Below are 18,314 nucleotides of genomic sequence, written 5' to 3'. Positions count from 1 at the left end.
TGATTGTCAATATTAATATTATACCAGCAAGAATGAGTCTTTCTGTAAAAAAGTGATTTAAATCGTCTTACTGACTAGTGATTTAAATCAAATCCACCCTGTTCTTGGCTCTTATCCAGTCCACGACCGAGACAAGACATCGGTTCATTCAGATGCTAGATTTTGTCCTGGATACACACAGAAAAAGTTCCAACACACAATTTAATTTGGACAGGCTGCTTATCTGTTTGTATTTGTAAATAAGTTCTGTTTATGTTCAGATGCCTTCTTTTATTGGTCAGGTTTTGTCTAACCCAAAGTTATATGGCTGTTCCTCCAATGATGGATGTGTGTTGGTGGCTGACAGAACAGCAGTGGTGCTTGATAATATTTGCCAGTCTCTTAAGATGTTTCTTCAGTTTGGTGAGTTTACCATTTTGTATCTTGAAGCAGCCATAAATTGAATACGCGGAACTTTCAACGTAGTGTACCTCAGTTTGTTTTCTTAATTGAAATCTGTGCTCTGATCTGGAATTTGGCATGTTCTGTGATATGGTTTTGAACACAGGAACTCTTTCCCCTTTGAAGGAAACAGATCAGCCTGGTGTTGTCATCCTCTTATGAAATCACTTGATCAGGGCAGTGGCTCTCAGTATTAATGTTAGTATATTAGAGATACATACCCCAAATTTTAAAGTTTGTCAAAATAATTTTGCCATCTTTTGATCTATGAGTTGTTAAGACAGTAATAACTATCTAGTATTTCCCACAGCAGAGGAGTCTATGAGGCAAAAGTTCACTGCATCTCGTTATGTAATAATACATCATTATTTCTGAATATAGTCACTCGCTTCTTTTTAAAACCTTTTAGAGACTGAGGTGGAAGTTGTTGGATTGTGTCAAGAAGCACAGTTTCTTGTGATTGGGGAGAGAAGTGGAAACCTACATCTGATTCATGTATCATCCAAGCAAACCTTGTTAACTAAAGTATGTAGCTTATTTCTTTTTTTCTTCTATATGACTATATGCAGTTGCCTCAGACGTTCTTAAATATATGAAGTGTAAGTTTCTAAAAAGTTGCCTCATACTGGTTGCATTGATATGTGACACTAAACCCTGGGGATAAACCTAGGTGAGCTTTGGCCTCACGTATTGCCCCCTTCCTTTTCCTCCTTTTGCTGATTGCAAGGAAGAGATTGGAAGCTTTTGCTTATATTTTCAGCTAACTGTAGTTACTCATTTTGTCCAAGAACTGTGGTTAGGGTTAAATATAGTTTAGGGAAATAAGGTAGGATTGAAAACTATTGTTTGAAGTTGGCTTTCTCCCTAAACCTTAGTTAATACTAACCACAGTTTGTCTGGATTTCAACATAGCAAGTAACCATAGTAGATACGAGGTGTGTGTGTGGGGGGGGGGAGTGTGTGAGCCCTGAGGCTTGGCATAGTTCAGTGTTACTTGTGAACCATTCCAGCCCAGTTACATCAATAGTCCAGTGTTATCAAATCAGTTGATTTTTTTTTAAAATTATATTTTATTGATTTTATACAAAACAAAAACAAAAACAAAAGATACAACATTACATGTTTACCACTGGCTTCCACCCACCCTCCCAGGGCCCTCTTCTCCCACCAGAGGGACCCCCGAAAGGCAGGCAGCCGGCAGTGTTTCCTTTTATGGCAGGGTTTCTCCCCCACCCCTCCCTCCCCCCCCAGAATCCCCCCCTGCCACCAGGAGACTCCAAGAGAGGGAACGAAGAGGAGGGCATCCACCCAGCCAATTTCCAAACTGAAAAAAGCAAAACAAAAAAAAAGAAGAAAAAAAAGGAAAAATGAAAGAAAAATGACTTCCCCAACCTCCCCCCTATCCCGATTTCCATTTTCAATTCTTATTTAACAGTATTCTTATTCTTATTCCCATTCTATTTCTACAAAAAAAATTAACCTTATATTATGAAAAACTGTCCCACTTTTTAAATCCTCTTTAATCAAACTAGCTTGATATTTCTAAATCTTTTTCATAAACAAATCTGCTCATTACTTTTATTTTTGACCTGCCTATTTTTATCCTCCAAAGCTTCTCTTTATTATTCTTATTTGCACAGATTAAAAATCATAATTTTCCCCCTCCCCGCCCCGATCACGGCCTTTCCCTTCCAGTCCAGTAAGTTCCAAAGTCGTCAGTCCAGTTGTCAGTCCTTTTTATCTGTCCTCAAAAATTGATATTCAATCTTCAACCCACCCCCTTTTTAACCTGTTTCAAAAACCAACCCCCTCTGTCTCCCCATCCCCAGTCTTCTTTTCTTCTTTGCTGGCCATTTTTCTCATGGGTGTTCTGTGTCTCCTGTAGCTCTTGCATTATTGACTCCTGTGATCCATCTTTGTTCTTTAAGTTTTCCTTTTTCCCATCGCTCAGTTCATACCGCCGCTCGTCGTCTTGTGCCTTTTTTTCGGTTGAAACCTTTTCCTGTAATTCTTGTGTTCCTTCTTTAACCAAGTCCTCTTTTTGCAAATCTTGCTCCTTTTCCTCTGGTAAGTCCCGTTCTCTGAGCTCCTGTAGATCTTGATTTATTTCCAACAATTGTTGCTGAGTCTTGTACGTTTCTATTCTAAATTCCCATAAGAGTTTTATCACTCTGTCCTTGAACGCAGATGTGCAGTCTTTTGTTGCCATTGTTCCAGCTTGCTGAGAATGGCGCGAGGCTTGAGAGCCAGGGGGTGTTTACAAAAGAGATATATTATTGCAAATCCAAACTGGAAACTGTATATTGTCCATAGTATCTAACTTCAACTTTAAAATTGTTTCAAACATTCAATCAAAAGGTTTATAAGTATCAAATCCTTATTGGCATCCATCTTCAGTCAGCTTACCGTCCTCTCCGGGCTGCCGATTTCAGGGCAGGGAGAAGCTCTCCCTTTTCCTAAGGTGCAGGGAATATCAACTTTAAAATAAGTCTCCTTCACCCTGCCACCGGAGGTAATTCTTTAGATTTAATCTCTGAAGGAGTTCATATAATAAGCTGCTTTTCGCTGAGACTGGTCATCATTTCAATTGCACTGCTTCTTGCATCAATCAGTGGGAGAAGGTGACTTCCGTTCTTTTCCCCTTGCTCCCGTTACCGAATTACAGTCCAATATTATATATTCAAACTTTACTCACGGGTTTTTCCAAATCAAAAATTTAGAAGAATCTGCCGCTCACCACCACCGGACTCGAAGCTTCACTTCGCTGAGGTAACAATGTTCTCCAAAATGGCCCCCGCGACTGCAACCCTTTCTCTCCGGGACTCTTATTAGAGCTCACCAGAGGATCGGGGAGTCGCTGAAAAATGGGGCACCGCCGGAGCTTTGTTTCCAGAACTCTCGATCTGGAACTCTTTGGGGGCGCTGCGGCGCTTTCGCAGCCTTCCCCCCCCTCAGCGAAGCCGGGCTGTTTCGGAGCTCGAGACAAACCCCGCCGGCCAGATCGGGCGACAAACCGGAAGTCCTTTATCAAATCAGTTGAATTGCCTGTTTTGCTATCAGAGGTCTATATCACTAGAGATCCTTATAATTGAACTGTGGGACTTACGGGTGTTAAGCAAATATTCAGCAATTGAACCGTAGTTTTGGTATCCTGGTGAATTTCTGCTGTTGATGTGCTGACTGATTTTAAGCTACCATATAATAGATACTAATGTAATTTACAAAATTCATGATTTGAGTGGGATTAAATTAATATGTGGTGTAAATTACATTGCTTTTTTGAAACTCATTCTAATAACCTTTTTTAAATTAAAATGTGTTTAGATGTTGGTTCAAAGATCTTCAAATGACAGGACTTATCTGAATCTTATTCTAGAAAAAGATAATGGAGATACAGGTAAGATATTTTTTCTGAATAATCTGCACTTTCAGTTTTTTTCTCTTGTAAGCTCAGGTTGAATTGGGGGAGGGGAGGAAATAGAATTCTGCCTGATAGAGGAGACTTGTATTATGCTGATTTGAACTTAATTCTATGAATTTTAATCATATTTCAACTTGTGCACCCTTGATTATTTTTATTTACTTTGATTTCAATTACCTTGGTATAAACCAAGTTTTTTCCTTTATTTGCTCATGTTTGGAGATGCCAGGTGGCAGTTCCTTTACTCACATGGACACAATTTGATAACCCTTGCTGGGAAGAGTTGTTGACATTTACCTTGTCTTTGGTTATTTTGATAGGAACCTACCATGCATTTATTCTCACAAACAGTGGCTTCTTCTGCATTATGCACCTCCCATTTGCCAAAACTCAGGAAGGTAGGAAAAAGTTGTTTTGGATCTAAAGTCTAATTGTGCATCATTGCATGGAAACCTACAGTAAGAGATGGAGTTTTTCCTTCTGCTTTCTATAATACAGTAATTAGAATCTCAGTCTTGTAAAGTGCCGAGCACCAACATCTTAATACTGCAGGAGCAAGAGATTTTGTTTAAGTGGTCATTGGTTGTGTCTTAATTGAATTACACTAGCTTTGATCATCTTTATTGGTTTGTGGTATTCAATGCAGACCAATTTCAATGTGTTTGCTCTAGAGCAGGCACCCCCAAACTTCAGCCCTCCAGATGTTTTGGACTACAATTCCCATCTTCCCCAACAACTGGTCCTGTTACTTAGCTAGGGATCATGGGAGTTGTAGGCCAAAACATCTGGAGGGCCGCAGTTTGGGGATGCCTGCTCTAGAGAGCCAACAATAACCACACAAGTGTTGCAATTGTAATATTAATAAATGAATGCAGGATTCTTTTCACATGACCTTGAGCAGGACTTCAGAAACATTTAGTGTTGCTTTCACAATATCACAGCTTGTTGTGGTGTATTAACCAGAGATTGTGGTTTGCAACAAACAGGTTAGTTTAACAAGTTGTCTTCATAACCCATGGCTTGAGGTTGGCTTATTTTGAAACTAACCAGAGTTTGTTATAAACGGAGATTTTTGGTTTCTTCACAATTATAATCTGGGATTTTGTGAAAGTGAAATTAAACGCTACCAAAATACAATATTTTCAGAGGAGAATAGCGTGTGTGTGTGTGTGTGTGTGAGAGAGAGAGATGTGCAGGTGGGTTGTTCAGTTTTGTTTCAACTCTTGCATATAGTGTTAAATTGTGGATTAATTTTGCATGTGAATGTGGTCATTGAGTCATCTGGAGTTACCTGCCTTGTAAGCATACTTGTGTCATGCTCTAGTCTGGATTGTATGAACTGTGATGGTGGTAGTGGTGGATATCAGTCTTTGAAAAAGTCTCATTACAGTGGTACCTCCGGTTACGAATGGGATCCGTTCCGGAGGCCCAGCCGTATCCCGAAAACTTCATGACTGCATAGCTGCCAAGTTCTCCCTTTTTTTAAGGGAAATTCCCTTATGCTGAATAGGCTTCCTCATGAGAAAAGGGAAAACTTAGCAGCTATGTGACTGGAGGCACCCTTCTGCGCACGCACACGGAGTGATGGAGCACTTCACCGCATGTGCTGGGCAAAACTCGGAAGTATATACATTAGATTTCATTGATGCACAGACACTAGTCCATGGAAGCTTAAATTATATTAATCTGTTAGTCTTAAACTGCTTCAAGACTCTTTATGTTTGTATGCTATAAGTTATTGTAGTAAGCTATTGCAACTGCAAATTTCCCGACGTATACATTAAAAAAAGAGGCCAAGTTAATAAATGTGTGATCAGTAAAGAGTTTACAGAAATCAAATCTGCTTTCTGAATCTGTGGCTACAACAGTCCAATAGAAAATACTTTTAAAAAATAGATATATAATGTTGCTTTTCTCAAAACACTTTTTATGTTTATGTAGCAATTGACAAGCTGGACTTCAATACTGCAAAGAAGGCAAGTGGGAACATTCTTATATCTTATATATTGTGTTTTGGTTTTTGAAATAGTTTGGTTGTGATTCATAGTACTGGGTGTGTGTACGGATCTACTAGGGATGCAAAATGTTATTTGCCACTTAAAAAAATGAATTAATTTATCACATTTGTAATCCACTGCTCTTCTGTGATGGAGATTAAGCAGAGGGAGTTATTCTTTCCACTTGCCTTAGGAACAGGACGATGCAAATAACTTTGTGTATTACTCTGTTGGTGGAAGGAGAGACCTTCCCCTGTTCCAGAAAGCCGAAGAGATTTCATAGAGCTTTGTTAACATCCTTATAAGGATAGCTGCCAGATTCAAGGTTGATATCTCTGACCCCGATGGAAAAGGATGGCCTACGGTATATGAATCATAGATGGCACGCACCAACTTCTCTCATAGATGGGAGGGAATGCCTCTTCTGAGATGATGGCTGCTGCAACACATGCATGCATCACCTTATAAATAAAGCAAGCATTCTTATTCATCTAGAAATGCAATTTTTATCCATATCCAAATATCTAAAATGTAATTTATAAAACTACTTGGCTAAAGAACTCATTAGGTTTTTAAAATCAAGTTACTGCTCCAAATTAATTTTTTATCATTTCTCTTCTGATTGTGAGTTATTTCTACCACTTTAACAATAAGTAAAATCTGTGAGTGGCTATTTGTCTACCTTACAGTTACAAGGGCAGGTGGAAACATGTTTTATTTCCACAAAAGACTATCACACCATTGGCTGCCTGACTTCCACAACTCAGCACACAACTAACAAGATCACTTTGATAATAGGGGTAAGTATTATTTGAATACCTTTGTCTGTGAACTTCCTGTGGGTTTATCTGCAGCAATCTGTGCTGACTTGGATGTGTGCAAAATATTTGGCTTCTGTACTCCCTCTTATGCGCTCCCATCTCTCTGTTGAGAACATCACATGCAGCATTTTGTACCCAGGTGTGTTTTACTATTTTTGTCTTCGTATGTCTAAGGCCACAAAATGTGTCATGTGATGTTTCCTTTTCCCAGCCACTTCATTGCTAGCTCTTGCAGAGATAGGCAACATCATTGTTGAATATCCCTAGTGTTATAAGAACTTAAGGTCTCAAATACATAAATTAAATGTTCATAAGCTTACAAGGCACATAAACACATACATATGTATATAAACCACATGTCTGAAACGGTGTAGGAAAGCAGTCCTGAATCCATTTTGACTTTCCCAATGAGCTCAAATATTCCTCTGCAGTAAGAGAGGCAAATGGGGAAAGCCTCACCATTGTCTCTTTGCTCACAAATCCTGTCTTAAGGGCGTATCTGTGTTTGAATAGAGGGAAGCTGTTACCTGGATTCAGGAACTAAAGTATTAACCATCACAAAAGAGTAGCCAGACTGCCTAGGTAATGCAATCAGAGACCATTATCAATCATTCAGTGATCATTATCAGGTATCCTGGCCTTAGGCTTCTGCTGTAGACCGCCCCTTCTGTGATGTATGTACTGTATGATGTATTGGGGGGTTGCCTTAGCTTACAGGGTGGCAATTTCAAAAAGTCTATATAACGTCTTGCACACCATTGTTCTGGGTTCTTCCTCCTTCTGCATGTGGTGAGGGAGGACCCTGTTGCAACAGTTTAATAAAGATCAAGCTTACTAGCTGCCAAACTTTTCAATACTTTGGTTGGCCTCTGTTATTTTCTCCTACCGATAGGGAACCTACATAAGGACTCTATACGAGCTCTTGGGTACCCCATGAAAAAGGAGCAGTTTTTCTTACAACTCTAGATAGGTCTGGCAAACGGGGGCATGTCTAGTTCCTGTTCAGATGTATGGGCACTGGAAGTGCTAATTTCAACTTCCTGGCACTTTTATGCTCTGGGACGACGACCTATTAATGTGATGATATATTAACGTGATATGTGCTGTAATCTACATGCAGGTTACAGCTGGGCTCCAAGTGCCTTCTCCATAAAGGGGATTTTAATAGTAGTAATAATTTTATTATTTCTATTATTTATACCACCCACCTGGTTGGGTTTCCCCAGCCACTCTGGGCGGCTTCCAACAAAATATTAAAAATACGATAAAGTCTCAGACATTAAAAACTTCCCTAACAGGGCTGCTTTCAGATGTCTTAAAAGACACATACAGTGGTGCCTCGCTAGACGAAATTAATTTGTTCCACGGGTCTTTTCTTATAGCGAAAAATTCGTCTAGCGAATCCCATAGGAATGCACTGAATTTTTTTTTGATTTTTTTTTTTTTGCCCATAGGAACGCATTAATTGAATTTCATTGCATTCCTATGGGAATCCGCGATTTGCTAGACGAATTTTTCCTAAAACGCATTCGTCTAGCGAGGCAAGCTCCGCTCGAAAAATCCTTTTGTTAAGCAGAAATTTCGTTAAGCAGGGCATTCGTTAAGCGAGGCACCACTGTAGTTGTTTATTTCCTTGACAACTGATAGGAGGGCTTTCCACAGGGCAGGTGCCACTACTGAGAAGGCCCTCTGCCTGGTTCCCTGTAACAATCTACAAAAACGCGCTGTCTAATAACTGTTAGTAAATACATAATTGGTATGATATCATACAAAATATGCAAATAAGCCACTTCGAAACAATATACTGTATATATCATGCAACACATCTCACAAATATACAAGTAACTGCAAGACAGTGCATCTGGAATAGTTCAACTGTTTTGGAACAAAGTCTTCATCAATGAATAATTATCTATGAAATATACATACTAGTGACGATCATGCTAGTGGATCAGTGCTCACTGGATAATGTAGCTACAACAGTGAGCACTGATCCACTAGTATGATCTTCACTAGTATGTATATTTCATTGATAATTATTTGCTGATGAAGACTTTATTCCGAAACAGTTGTGAGATGTGTTGTATGATATATATATATTGCTTTGAAGTGGCTTATTTCCATATTTTGAATTATATCATACCAGTTGTATAATTACTAACAGTTATTAGCCAGCGTGTTGCATTTGCTTTTTTATAGATTCCCACATTTTGCAACACAAAATGTTGGTTCCCTGTAACTGCACATCTCACAGTGAGGGAACCACCAGAAGGCCCTCAGAGCTTGACCTCAGTGTCTGGGCTGAACGATGGGGTGGAGACGCTCCTTCAGGTATACTGGACTAAGACCGTTTAGCGCTCTAAAGTTCAGCACCAACACTTTAAATTGTGCTCGGAAACGTACTGGGAGCCAATGTAGGTCTTTCAAGACCAGTGTTATGTGGTCTTGGCCACTCCCTGTCACCAGTCTAGCTGCCACATTCTAGATTAGTTGTAGTTTCCGGGTCACCTTCAATGGTAGCCCCACACAGAGTGCATTGCAGTAGTCCAAGTGGAAGATAACTAGAGCATGCACCACTCTGGCGAGACAGTCTGTGGGCAGGTAGGGTCTCAGCCTGCGTACCAGATGGAGCTGATAGACAGCTGCCCTGGACACAGAATTGACCTGCGCCTCCGTGGACAGCTGTGAGTCCAAAATGACTCCCAGGCTGTGCACCTCATCTTTCAGGCACAGTCATCCCGTTTAGGATCAGGGAGTCCTCCACACCTGCCCGCCTCCTGTCCCCCACAAACAGTACTTCTGTCTTGTCAGGATTCAACCTCAATCTGTTAGCCACCAGCCACCTCCAACCACTCACATAGGCCCTTTACTGCCTTCACTGGTTCTGATTTAAAAGAGATGTAGAGCTGGTTATCATCTGCATAATAATAATAATAATAATAATAATAATAATAATAATAATAATAATAATAATAAAAATAATAAAAATAATAATATATTATTTATACCCTGCCCATCTGGCCAGGTTCTCCCAGCCACTCTGGGCGGCTTCCAACAAAACATTAAAATACAGAAATCAAACATTAAAAGTTTCCCTAAACAGGGCTGCCTTGAGATGCCTTCTAAAGGTCTGGTAATTGTTATTGTTTTTCTCTGGTGGGAGGGCATTCCACAGGGTGGGTGCCACTACCGAGAAGGCCCTCTGCCTGGTTCCCTGTAACTTGGCTTCTCATAGCGAGGGAACCGCAAGAAGGCCCTTGGCGCTGGACCTCAGTGCCCGGGCAGAACGATGGGGGAGGAGACGCTCCTTCAGGTATACTGGACCAAGGCCGTTTAGGGCTTTAAAGGTCAGCACCAACACTTTGAATTGTGCTCGGAAACGTACTGGGAGCCAATGTAGGTCTTTCAGCCCTACTCAAACCCCCAATGATCTTTTCTCAGCAGCTTCATATTCATGTTGAAAACATGGGGGAGAGGATTAAGCCCTGAGGCACCCCACAAGTGAGAGCGCGGGGGTCTGAACACTCATCCCCCAACACCACTTTCTGGATATGGCCCAGGAGGAAGGAGCAGAACCACTGCATAACAGGACCCCAAGAGGCGCAGAAGGATTTTGTAATGTGTGTAGCAGTTGCAATTCAAAGCAGCACTGGAAAAATCCACCAGCAACTGGTGGCCCAAAGTCTTCTAAAAATGTGATGCTGAGCCCTGAAATAGGGGTGGGAGGAGGATTCCAACTTGGCTATTACAATTTTAAAATCTTTGTGCCTTTAATGATTTTTATAAGAACTAAATATCTTGAGAATCACTGATTAGGTCTGTTGTGAAACAGAATGCAGGTTTCTGATACAAATACTGGTATTTCTTTTCTTAAAAGGGTACAGGTGACTGTGTGATGTCTGTGTGGGAGGTGAATCCTAACAAAAGGCTGATAAGCATTCAAAGTGTTGCTGATTCAAGTCTGATTGAAGGTACGTTTTCCAGGTATAGGCATCCTAAGACTTAGTTTCCCATGACCTTTGGTATTTATTTAAAAGCCTTTGTTTCCATACTCTTCCAGCTTGTCAAAATCCTTTTTAAAATGTGCTGCCCAGAACTGGACACAGCAGTTCAAGCGGGATCTGACCAAGGTGGAATAGAGCAAGGGTGACCAACTCTCAAGAGACTGCGATCTACTCACAGTTAAAAACTGGCAGTGATCTACCCCCATTTTTGGGGTGCAGGGCAAAGATGTTGAATATTTTTAGAAAGGAAAGCCCTGTTTTTTTGGGGTGCAGGTCAAAGTTGTTGAGCATTTTTAGGGAGGATGTAAGCCCTGTTTTTTTGAGGTGCAGGACAAAGATGTTGAGCTTCTTTTTAGGGGAGCCGAAGTTGTTGAGCTTCTTCGGGGGGAGCTGGTGATCTACTACAGACGTCCAGTGATCTACTGGTGGATCACGATCTACCTGTTGGACATGCCTGGAATAGAGCAATACTATGACTTCCCTTGATCTAGACACTATTCTTCTGTTGATGCAGCCTAGAATAGCATTAGCTTTTTTTGCTGCTGCATTACACTGTTGACTCATGTTCAGCTTGTGGTCTACTAAGACCTCTAGGTCTTTTTCACATGTACTATTGACAATCCAGGTGTCCTCCATCTTACATTTGTGCAGCTGGTTATGCCTGCCTAATTGTGTTACCTTACAAAGGGGGTCTGGAAATATGCCAGTCCTTTTTAGCCAAATAAAGGCAAGCAGCATCTTGGAAAGAGTTCAGATTTATTGCAGACTGCGGTAAGAATAAATGATCCAAAGGCATTATGGACCCTGAGCATACATTTCAAAACATCTTTACAGTATAGCTTTTGCTTTACACAATTAATTTGTGAACGATTCTTATCAACAATACAATTGGATAACAGAACATAAACAGCTTTTGGACCCCTAAAATTAGCTTCATTGGTTTACGAAAATTATGCTCCTATCTACCAGCAATACAATGGCAACAGATAGTTCTGAGCAAAGTTAATAGATTCACTATTCTTCCGTCTCATACAAATGCCCTTGAAGTTTCTAGTCTGCGAAGGGCAATGAGCTGTTGGTGTGTTTTGCTAAACTGATAAGAAAACAAGAGGCCCCGCTTGCTAGGAAAAAGACAGAAATACATCTGTTCTCAGGTGGGGATGCAGGGAGAAAATGCTTAAATTTCCAACTCTATGATTCACAGGAGTGCCTGGCGTGCTCTGGTCTATGGGGTCACGAAGAGTCGGACACGACTAAACAACAACAAATGATTCTATTCTACAGTGTACCTGACCATAGGACACACCTAGTTTTAGTGGAGGGAAACAAGAAAAAAATATTTTGCTTTCTTGAATTGTCCTATGCATAGCAGCCAACTCCTAGAGGCCTAGGTGCTTTTGCCCCTCCCACTTTAAATATTTGAGAAAGCTTCTTTTGTAAAGGGGGAAAGCTCCATTTTTTAAAATGATCTGCTCAAAGTTGTGCAGCTTTTTTGCAAATGGGAAAAGCCCTGTTTTTTTGGGGGGGAGGGTCAGTTCAGAGTTGTGCATCTTTTTTGCAAAGGGGGAAAGCTACATTTTTTAGGATCAGCTCAAAGTTGCTGCGTTTCCTTGGAAAAGGAAAAAAATCCTGTTCAACTCACAGTTCTGCAGCTTCTCTAGGAAAGGAAAGAGACACATTTCTACAGTTTCCAGACAAATAATCTAATCAGCCAGTCACATGTCTCCCTCTGCAGACAACAATTGAGGCCTAGTCAAGGGACCGGAGGGGCCAGGAAGGGAGCTAGCTCTCTTTAGTCCTTCCCTGATTTTTTGCAGTCAGCTGCTGAGCAAGTTCCTTTCTCTTTTGCTCTTGTTAGCCTTTAGCTCTTTCTTTCTTTATTTTTTTTAAAAAAGCAAGTTGTCTCCAGGGACCACGCATTCGCTCCATAAGACGCACAGAATTCCATCTTACTTTTTAGGAGGAAAAAAGTGTGCCTTATGGAACAAAAAATACGGTAAATCCTTCATTTACTCAATTGACAGAGATTATCTGATTGATACTGGACATTTCTGATTTTGGGATTTAATGAGCATTACATTAAGTGTGGAAAGAGAGAGATGCCTATATTTCCAGTACATTTCCAATAGAGGACAATGGCATAGATACATTGTAGCTGTGGCTGTGAGAACGTGCTTATACAGACTCAGCACTTAGCAAGCCTCGGTTTAAGTACGCTTCGGTTTGAGTACTTTCAGTTAAGTACTCCGCGGACCCGTCTGAACGGATTAATCCACTTTCCAGTACTTTCAATGGGAAAGTTCGCTTCAGGTTACGTACAGACTTCTGGAACCAATTGTGTACTTAAACCGAGGTACCACTGTACTGTGATAGAGGATGTGAACATAGGTGCACGCTGTGCTGTGTTGAGCTGAGGGTCTTGACATCTGTCCCAATAATGGCATTCACCTGGATCCCAGGTTATGACAGCTAGGTACATTTGTCTCTATTGAAATCTTTATTAGCTTTGACCCCGTTTCCTAATCTGTTATTATGGTCATCTTAAATCCCCAGAGCAACGTTCTAGGGCCTCAGGACCCTAGAGTTTCTGTTCAGAGACCCCAGGTGTTTTACTGTAGGGATGGGGAACCCTGTGACTCTCCCGATGGTGCTGGACTGCAGCTACTCTCCTCACCATTGCCAATGCCATCATCATATTATTATTATTTGTACCTCACACATCTGACTGGGTTGCCCCAGCCACTCTGGGCTGCTTTGAACATATATAAAAACATAATAAAATATTATACATTAAAAACTTCCATGACTGCTGTATTGGAGACCTGTAACGGGTTCCACACCCCTGTTTTACAGTTAACTTTTTAAAGCAAGAAATTAACAGACTTACATCTTTTTTTCCTTTTTACATTTTTTACAGCTGCAAAAATGCTTCAGGTTGTAGACGGATTATTGTTTGTCTTGGATAATGAGGCAAGTGCTATTTTGACTTATTTGTTGCCCAATTTTACAAATTGCTCCTGGATAAGGTTATTGTAAGGGTGACTCCCTACAGGGAGCCAGCCCCCCCCCATCATCCTGACATCCACCTTGTCAAGTACAGAGAGCACCAGTGGTTCTGAAGCAGCCAGAGGGGGAGGAAGAGACTTGGAGGGGGAGAGAAATCAGAGTGAGGAACAATGGGAAAGCTCGGGGGCGGAGAGATGCAGACGGGGGCTCAGGGATGCTGGAGAGCCAGGTCACCGACTGCTCAGGGAGGAAACTGAAAGGGCATCGCTCCTTCTGGCGCAAGAAGTAAGGAGAGCGCTGCGATGCAGGTCAAGGGGGAGGCGTTTTAGGGGTGCCCTGACTACTTTGGTGGCGTAGGAACAGACGTACGCCATTGTCGGATTCTGATTCGGGATGAGAGGTCATGTTTTAAGCTGTCTCTGCACTGTAAATAATTAGCACAATAAACGTCTTTGAAGACAAAATGGACTCAAGCGGAGTTACTCTAGTGTAGCCACGACGACCCTCTGACAGTTATGTTCCATAGTTTCAGTACTTTGTTTCCACTAGTGGTATTCAGGGGCATTCATAACCATGATGAGCTCTTATTTAAATGGTTAATTAAGATATTAAACTTTGGTTATGTTTTAAGAATGTTTAAGACAAAGGCTATTTTTATTTTTAATTGATTGCTAATTTCAAGTAACAAAGCATACCCATACAAGGAATATAGAGCTTAGTAGAAAAGAATGAAAAGGAGCAGCAGATGGTTTTAGATGCTTCAAGAAAGCCAATCAAATGAAAGTGTTTCTTGATAAGGTTCCATGACTTGATGGAGGGTGAAAACCTTGTTCGATTGTCTTAACAAAGTCAGTAGAAGGATACCATGTCAAGGCGTGAGCCTCCCCCCCCCCCAATTGATATTCCTTTTGTGAAATGGTTAATTTGTCCACAAGCAGGATTTCCAGTGTTCAGAATTTGCCAGGCACTGTGGGTTAAACCACAGAGCCTAGGGCTTGCCGATCAGAAGGTCGGCGGTTCGAATCCCCGTGACGGGGTGAGCTCCCATTGCTCGGTCCCAGCTTCTGCCAACCTAGCAGTTCGAAAGCACGTCAAAGTGCAAGTAGATAAATAGGTACCGCTACAGCGGGAAGGTAAACGGCGTTTCCATGTGCTGCTCTGGTTCACCAGAAGCGGCTTAGTCATGCTGGCCACATGACCTGGAAGCTGTACACCGGCTCCCTCGGCCAATAATGCGAGATGAGCGCCGCAGCCCCAGAGTCGGTCACGACTGGACCTAATGGTCAGGGGTCCCTTTACCTTTACCTTTTATCAGTGCCCGGATGGTGCCTGAAGTCTCCCATCTGGAGGTGCATGCCTAATGTTTTTTGGAACTTGATTGTATTTGCATGCTAGCAACATATCCTGTCATGTGGGAGGGGGACCAATGTGAGAGAAGATGTGCACTGTGGAGAAAAAATGGAAACGATGAAGGGACAGACGCCATTGACAGCCCTGATTAATGAATGTGACAAATTATCCACCAAAATAGAAATATTTGTTTCATAATATGAAAGATCTAAGTATCACAAATGTATACCGTCATGGTTCATATAGTCAAAGGTAATAGGTCTTAATTAGTTACATCATCATGACACTTTTGTTTTCCTTTTCTTGTAGAATGTTTTGTCTTTGTGGAATATTGCCACTCTTACCATGATTTGGAACTGTTCTGTTCACATTGAAGAATTTCTTCTGATTTCAGAATCGGATTTTTCAGCAGCTGCAGGGTAAATTCAGGATTATAGCATACTTGCTGAGAAATATGAACGGGTATGCCACAGCAGAATGGCTCCTCACCTGGCCTCTTTCCAGAGCTGATGCCCCCACTTTCTTGAAGTTTTGTATTCACTGACTTCAGAATAAGCCCCTGGGAGGGAACAAAGAGGGACCTAATTTCTGAGCAAACAAGGAATGGGCTGTGTGCATGTGTTGTGTGACTAATCAGTTGTTACTGAACTACATCTCTGGCCAGTCCAGTAGCCATGTTCCATGCTAAAACACAGGGGTGTTGGGGATCCATAATCATTGGAGGGCCACAAGTTTCCTATCCCCATATGGCAAGGATAGGCAACTTGGTGTCCCCTCCTGATGGAGCCAGCATAGTGTAGTGGTTAGAGCATCCAACTGGGTTCAAATTCTCACTCAGCCATGAAGCTCACTGGGTGACCTTGGGCCAGTCACTGTGTCTTAAACTAACCTACATCAGAGAATGCAATAGGGAGAGTGAGAATCATTTATGCCATATTTTGCTCCTTGGAGGAAAGGTGAGATACCAATGTAATAAATAACTAAAGTACTGAAATAAAATGTAAATGGTGATGGCTCAGAACTTTTGTCATTAGTTGATACATTTCCCTTCTTCTTTTGTTAAGACAGGGGATTGCCAGTCTCAAGCTAGTTGCTTTGACAAACCCTGATGATGGCAAACAGGTAATTGTCTTCTATCAGAGAAAAGCTTCAAAACTGTGTCTGTATTTTGGCAACATCCTTTAGGATTATCCTAATTGCACTGTTTCTCTGTAGATGAGGAGCATCACGGTGTTTTCACTGCCTACTATGCACCAGCTCTATTCTTTGGAAACTACTAATGTTTCTTCGTTGATTCAGAGCGGAATAAATATGGTATGTTTTTATTTCTCTTTTCTTCAATCCTAAGTAAGACTGGCGAGGGGGAATGTAAAAAGAAATCCAAGTCAGAGTTTAAGTATTGTAGGATTTGGTAGAAAATGAACATTTTTACCAGCCAGAAGAAGTTTGCACACCTTTCAAGTCTGTAAGTCTTCAGTAGAACCTCCTTACTAAGTATATCTAGCATTACAACCGAAGGGTGGAACTACATGTTGTATGGAAATGTGAATAGCAATAAAAAAGTAACTGTTTTTGCTGGAAATTCTCAGGAAGCCTCCTTATATTAGGTTCTAGTACTGTATCCTAAGAACATAAGAACAGCACTCATGAAACAAACTCAAAGTCCATCTATTCCAGCATTCTGTTCCCACAGTGACCAGGCAGATTCTGAAGGGAAGCCCGCAAGTGATGCATTAGCACAGGAGCACTCTCACTCTGACTTTAATTCTGGAAGTACTATATAACCCTCTCATCCAGTTGCCCAGGTTGGCCTTATTCATGAGAGCATCTCTCCAGGGTTCCAGCCAGAGAAAGATATTTTCCATTACTTGCTAAATGATTCAAATGTAATGTGCCTGTGAATGGAGGTAAGGCATTCAGTCTGATATTTTTGGAAAAGAAAACTGAAAATTTTCATATACAAAGAAGGAGATGCATGAAAGTTGGTGAAACTGAATAAAACAGTTCTCTTTAATTTCTAGCTAGTTGTACTGTTCACCATCAAACTTTATTACAGTTGTGGACCAGCATAAGATAAAAACTTGCGAATAAAATAAAGCCCATAAGACTTAAAGAAGAAAGGGATAAAAGCTAATAGTTAAGTGATTGTCTCGCATAAACTTAGAGAGAAACAGAAGATAAGCAGTTAAAAGCGGCTGTAAAGGATGGGATGTGAAGCAGCATGGGTCTTGCATTATAGGCCTTCAGTTTAGGCCTGGTTTGTGGCACAAACCATCCTTCAACGGATGTCCATCATGGCAGCACAAAATCTAGGTTTTCATCTTGGAGTAGTAGGGATATATAGAGTTGTTCTGTATGTCCTGGGAATTTGTGTAGTATAGGCAGGATGATCCTAGCCTGTATAGTATTGGCAGTGGAAAAAAGGCATGTTCTGTTGTTTCCCATGTGGGCGTTTCCTCTCCTCGTACACATGTAGTAGTAGTAATAATAATTTATTATTTATACCCCACCCATCTAAAAGCTAAAGCACAGAATGAACTCAGGCTCGCCAGAGAGGTTAAAAGCAACAAAAAGGGCTTTTATGGGTATGTCCGTAGCAAAAGGAAAAACAAGGAAACAGTGGGGTCACTCAGAGGAGAAGATGGTGAAATGCAAACAGGGGACAGAGAAAGAGCAGAACTCCTCAATGCCTTCTTTGCCTGAGTCTTCTCCAAGAAAGAAAACAACGCCCGACCTGAAGAATATGGAGCAGATGATTCAGCAGGGGAAACACAGCCCAGAATAAGTAAGGAGGTAGTACAAGAATACTTGGCTAGTTTAGATGTATTCAAGTCTCCAGGGCCAGATGAACTACATCCAAGAGTATTAAAAGAACTGGCAGAGGTGATTTCAGAACCACTGGCAATAATCTTTGAAAATTCCTGGAGAACAGGCGAAGTTCCAGCAGACTGGAGGAGGGCAAATGTTGTCCCTATTTTCAAAAAGGGGAAAAGAGAGGACCCAAACAATTACCGCCCAGTCAGCCTGACATCAATACCAGGAAAGATTCTAGAGCAGATCATTAAGCAAACAGTCTGTGAGCACCTAGAAAGAAACTCTGTGATCACTAAAAGTCAGCATGGGTTCCTGAAAAATAGGTCATGTCAGACTAATCTGATCTCATTTTTTGACAGAATTACAAGCCTGGTAGATGAAGGGAACGCTGTGGATGTAGCCTATCTTGATTTCAGCAAGGCCTTTGACAAGGTGCCCCATGATATTCTTGTAAAGAAGC

At 41.2% G+C, this 18,314-nt stretch overlaps 1 protein-coding gene across 4 annotated transcripts in view; it reads left to right on the top strand.

Annotated features, from left to right (window-relative positions):
- KNTC1 (kinetochore associated 1) overlaps positions 1-18,314 on the top strand; it is an 85,206-nt gene that overhangs the window by 2,311 nt on the left and 64,581 nt on the right. For all 4 annotated transcript variants that reach the window (XM_060269573.1, XM_060269574.1, XM_060269572.1 and 1 more), the window contains 11 exons: positions 282-402; positions 851-966; positions 3,766-3,838; positions 4,183-4,260; positions 5,804-5,838; positions 6,549-6,659; positions 10,558-10,651; positions 13,602-13,654; positions 15,350-15,459; positions 16,105-16,162; positions 16,256-16,354. In XM_060269573.1, the coding sequence (XP_060125556.1) occupies positions 282-402; positions 851-966; positions 3,766-3,838; positions 4,183-4,260; positions 5,804-5,838; positions 6,549-6,659; positions 10,558-10,651; positions 13,602-13,654; positions 15,350-15,459; positions 16,105-16,162; positions 16,256-16,354 (948 nt within the window). The remainder of the gene's footprint in view (positions 1-281; positions 403-850; positions 967-3,765; positions 3,839-4,182; positions 4,261-5,803; positions 5,839-6,548; positions 6,660-10,557; positions 10,652-13,601; positions 13,655-15,349; positions 15,460-16,104; positions 16,163-16,255; positions 16,355-18,314) is intronic.

The sequence above is a fragment of the Zootoca vivipara genome, chromosome 17 (assembly GCF_963506605.1).
Source record: "Zootoca vivipara chromosome 17, rZooViv1.1, whole genome shotgun sequence".
Classification (NCBI taxonomy): Eukaryota; Metazoa; Chordata; class Lepidosauria; order Squamata; family Lacertidae; genus Zootoca; species Zootoca vivipara.
The sequence above is the reverse complement of the archived record's forward strand: the minus strand, read 5'-3'. Positions and strand labels throughout refer to the sequence as shown.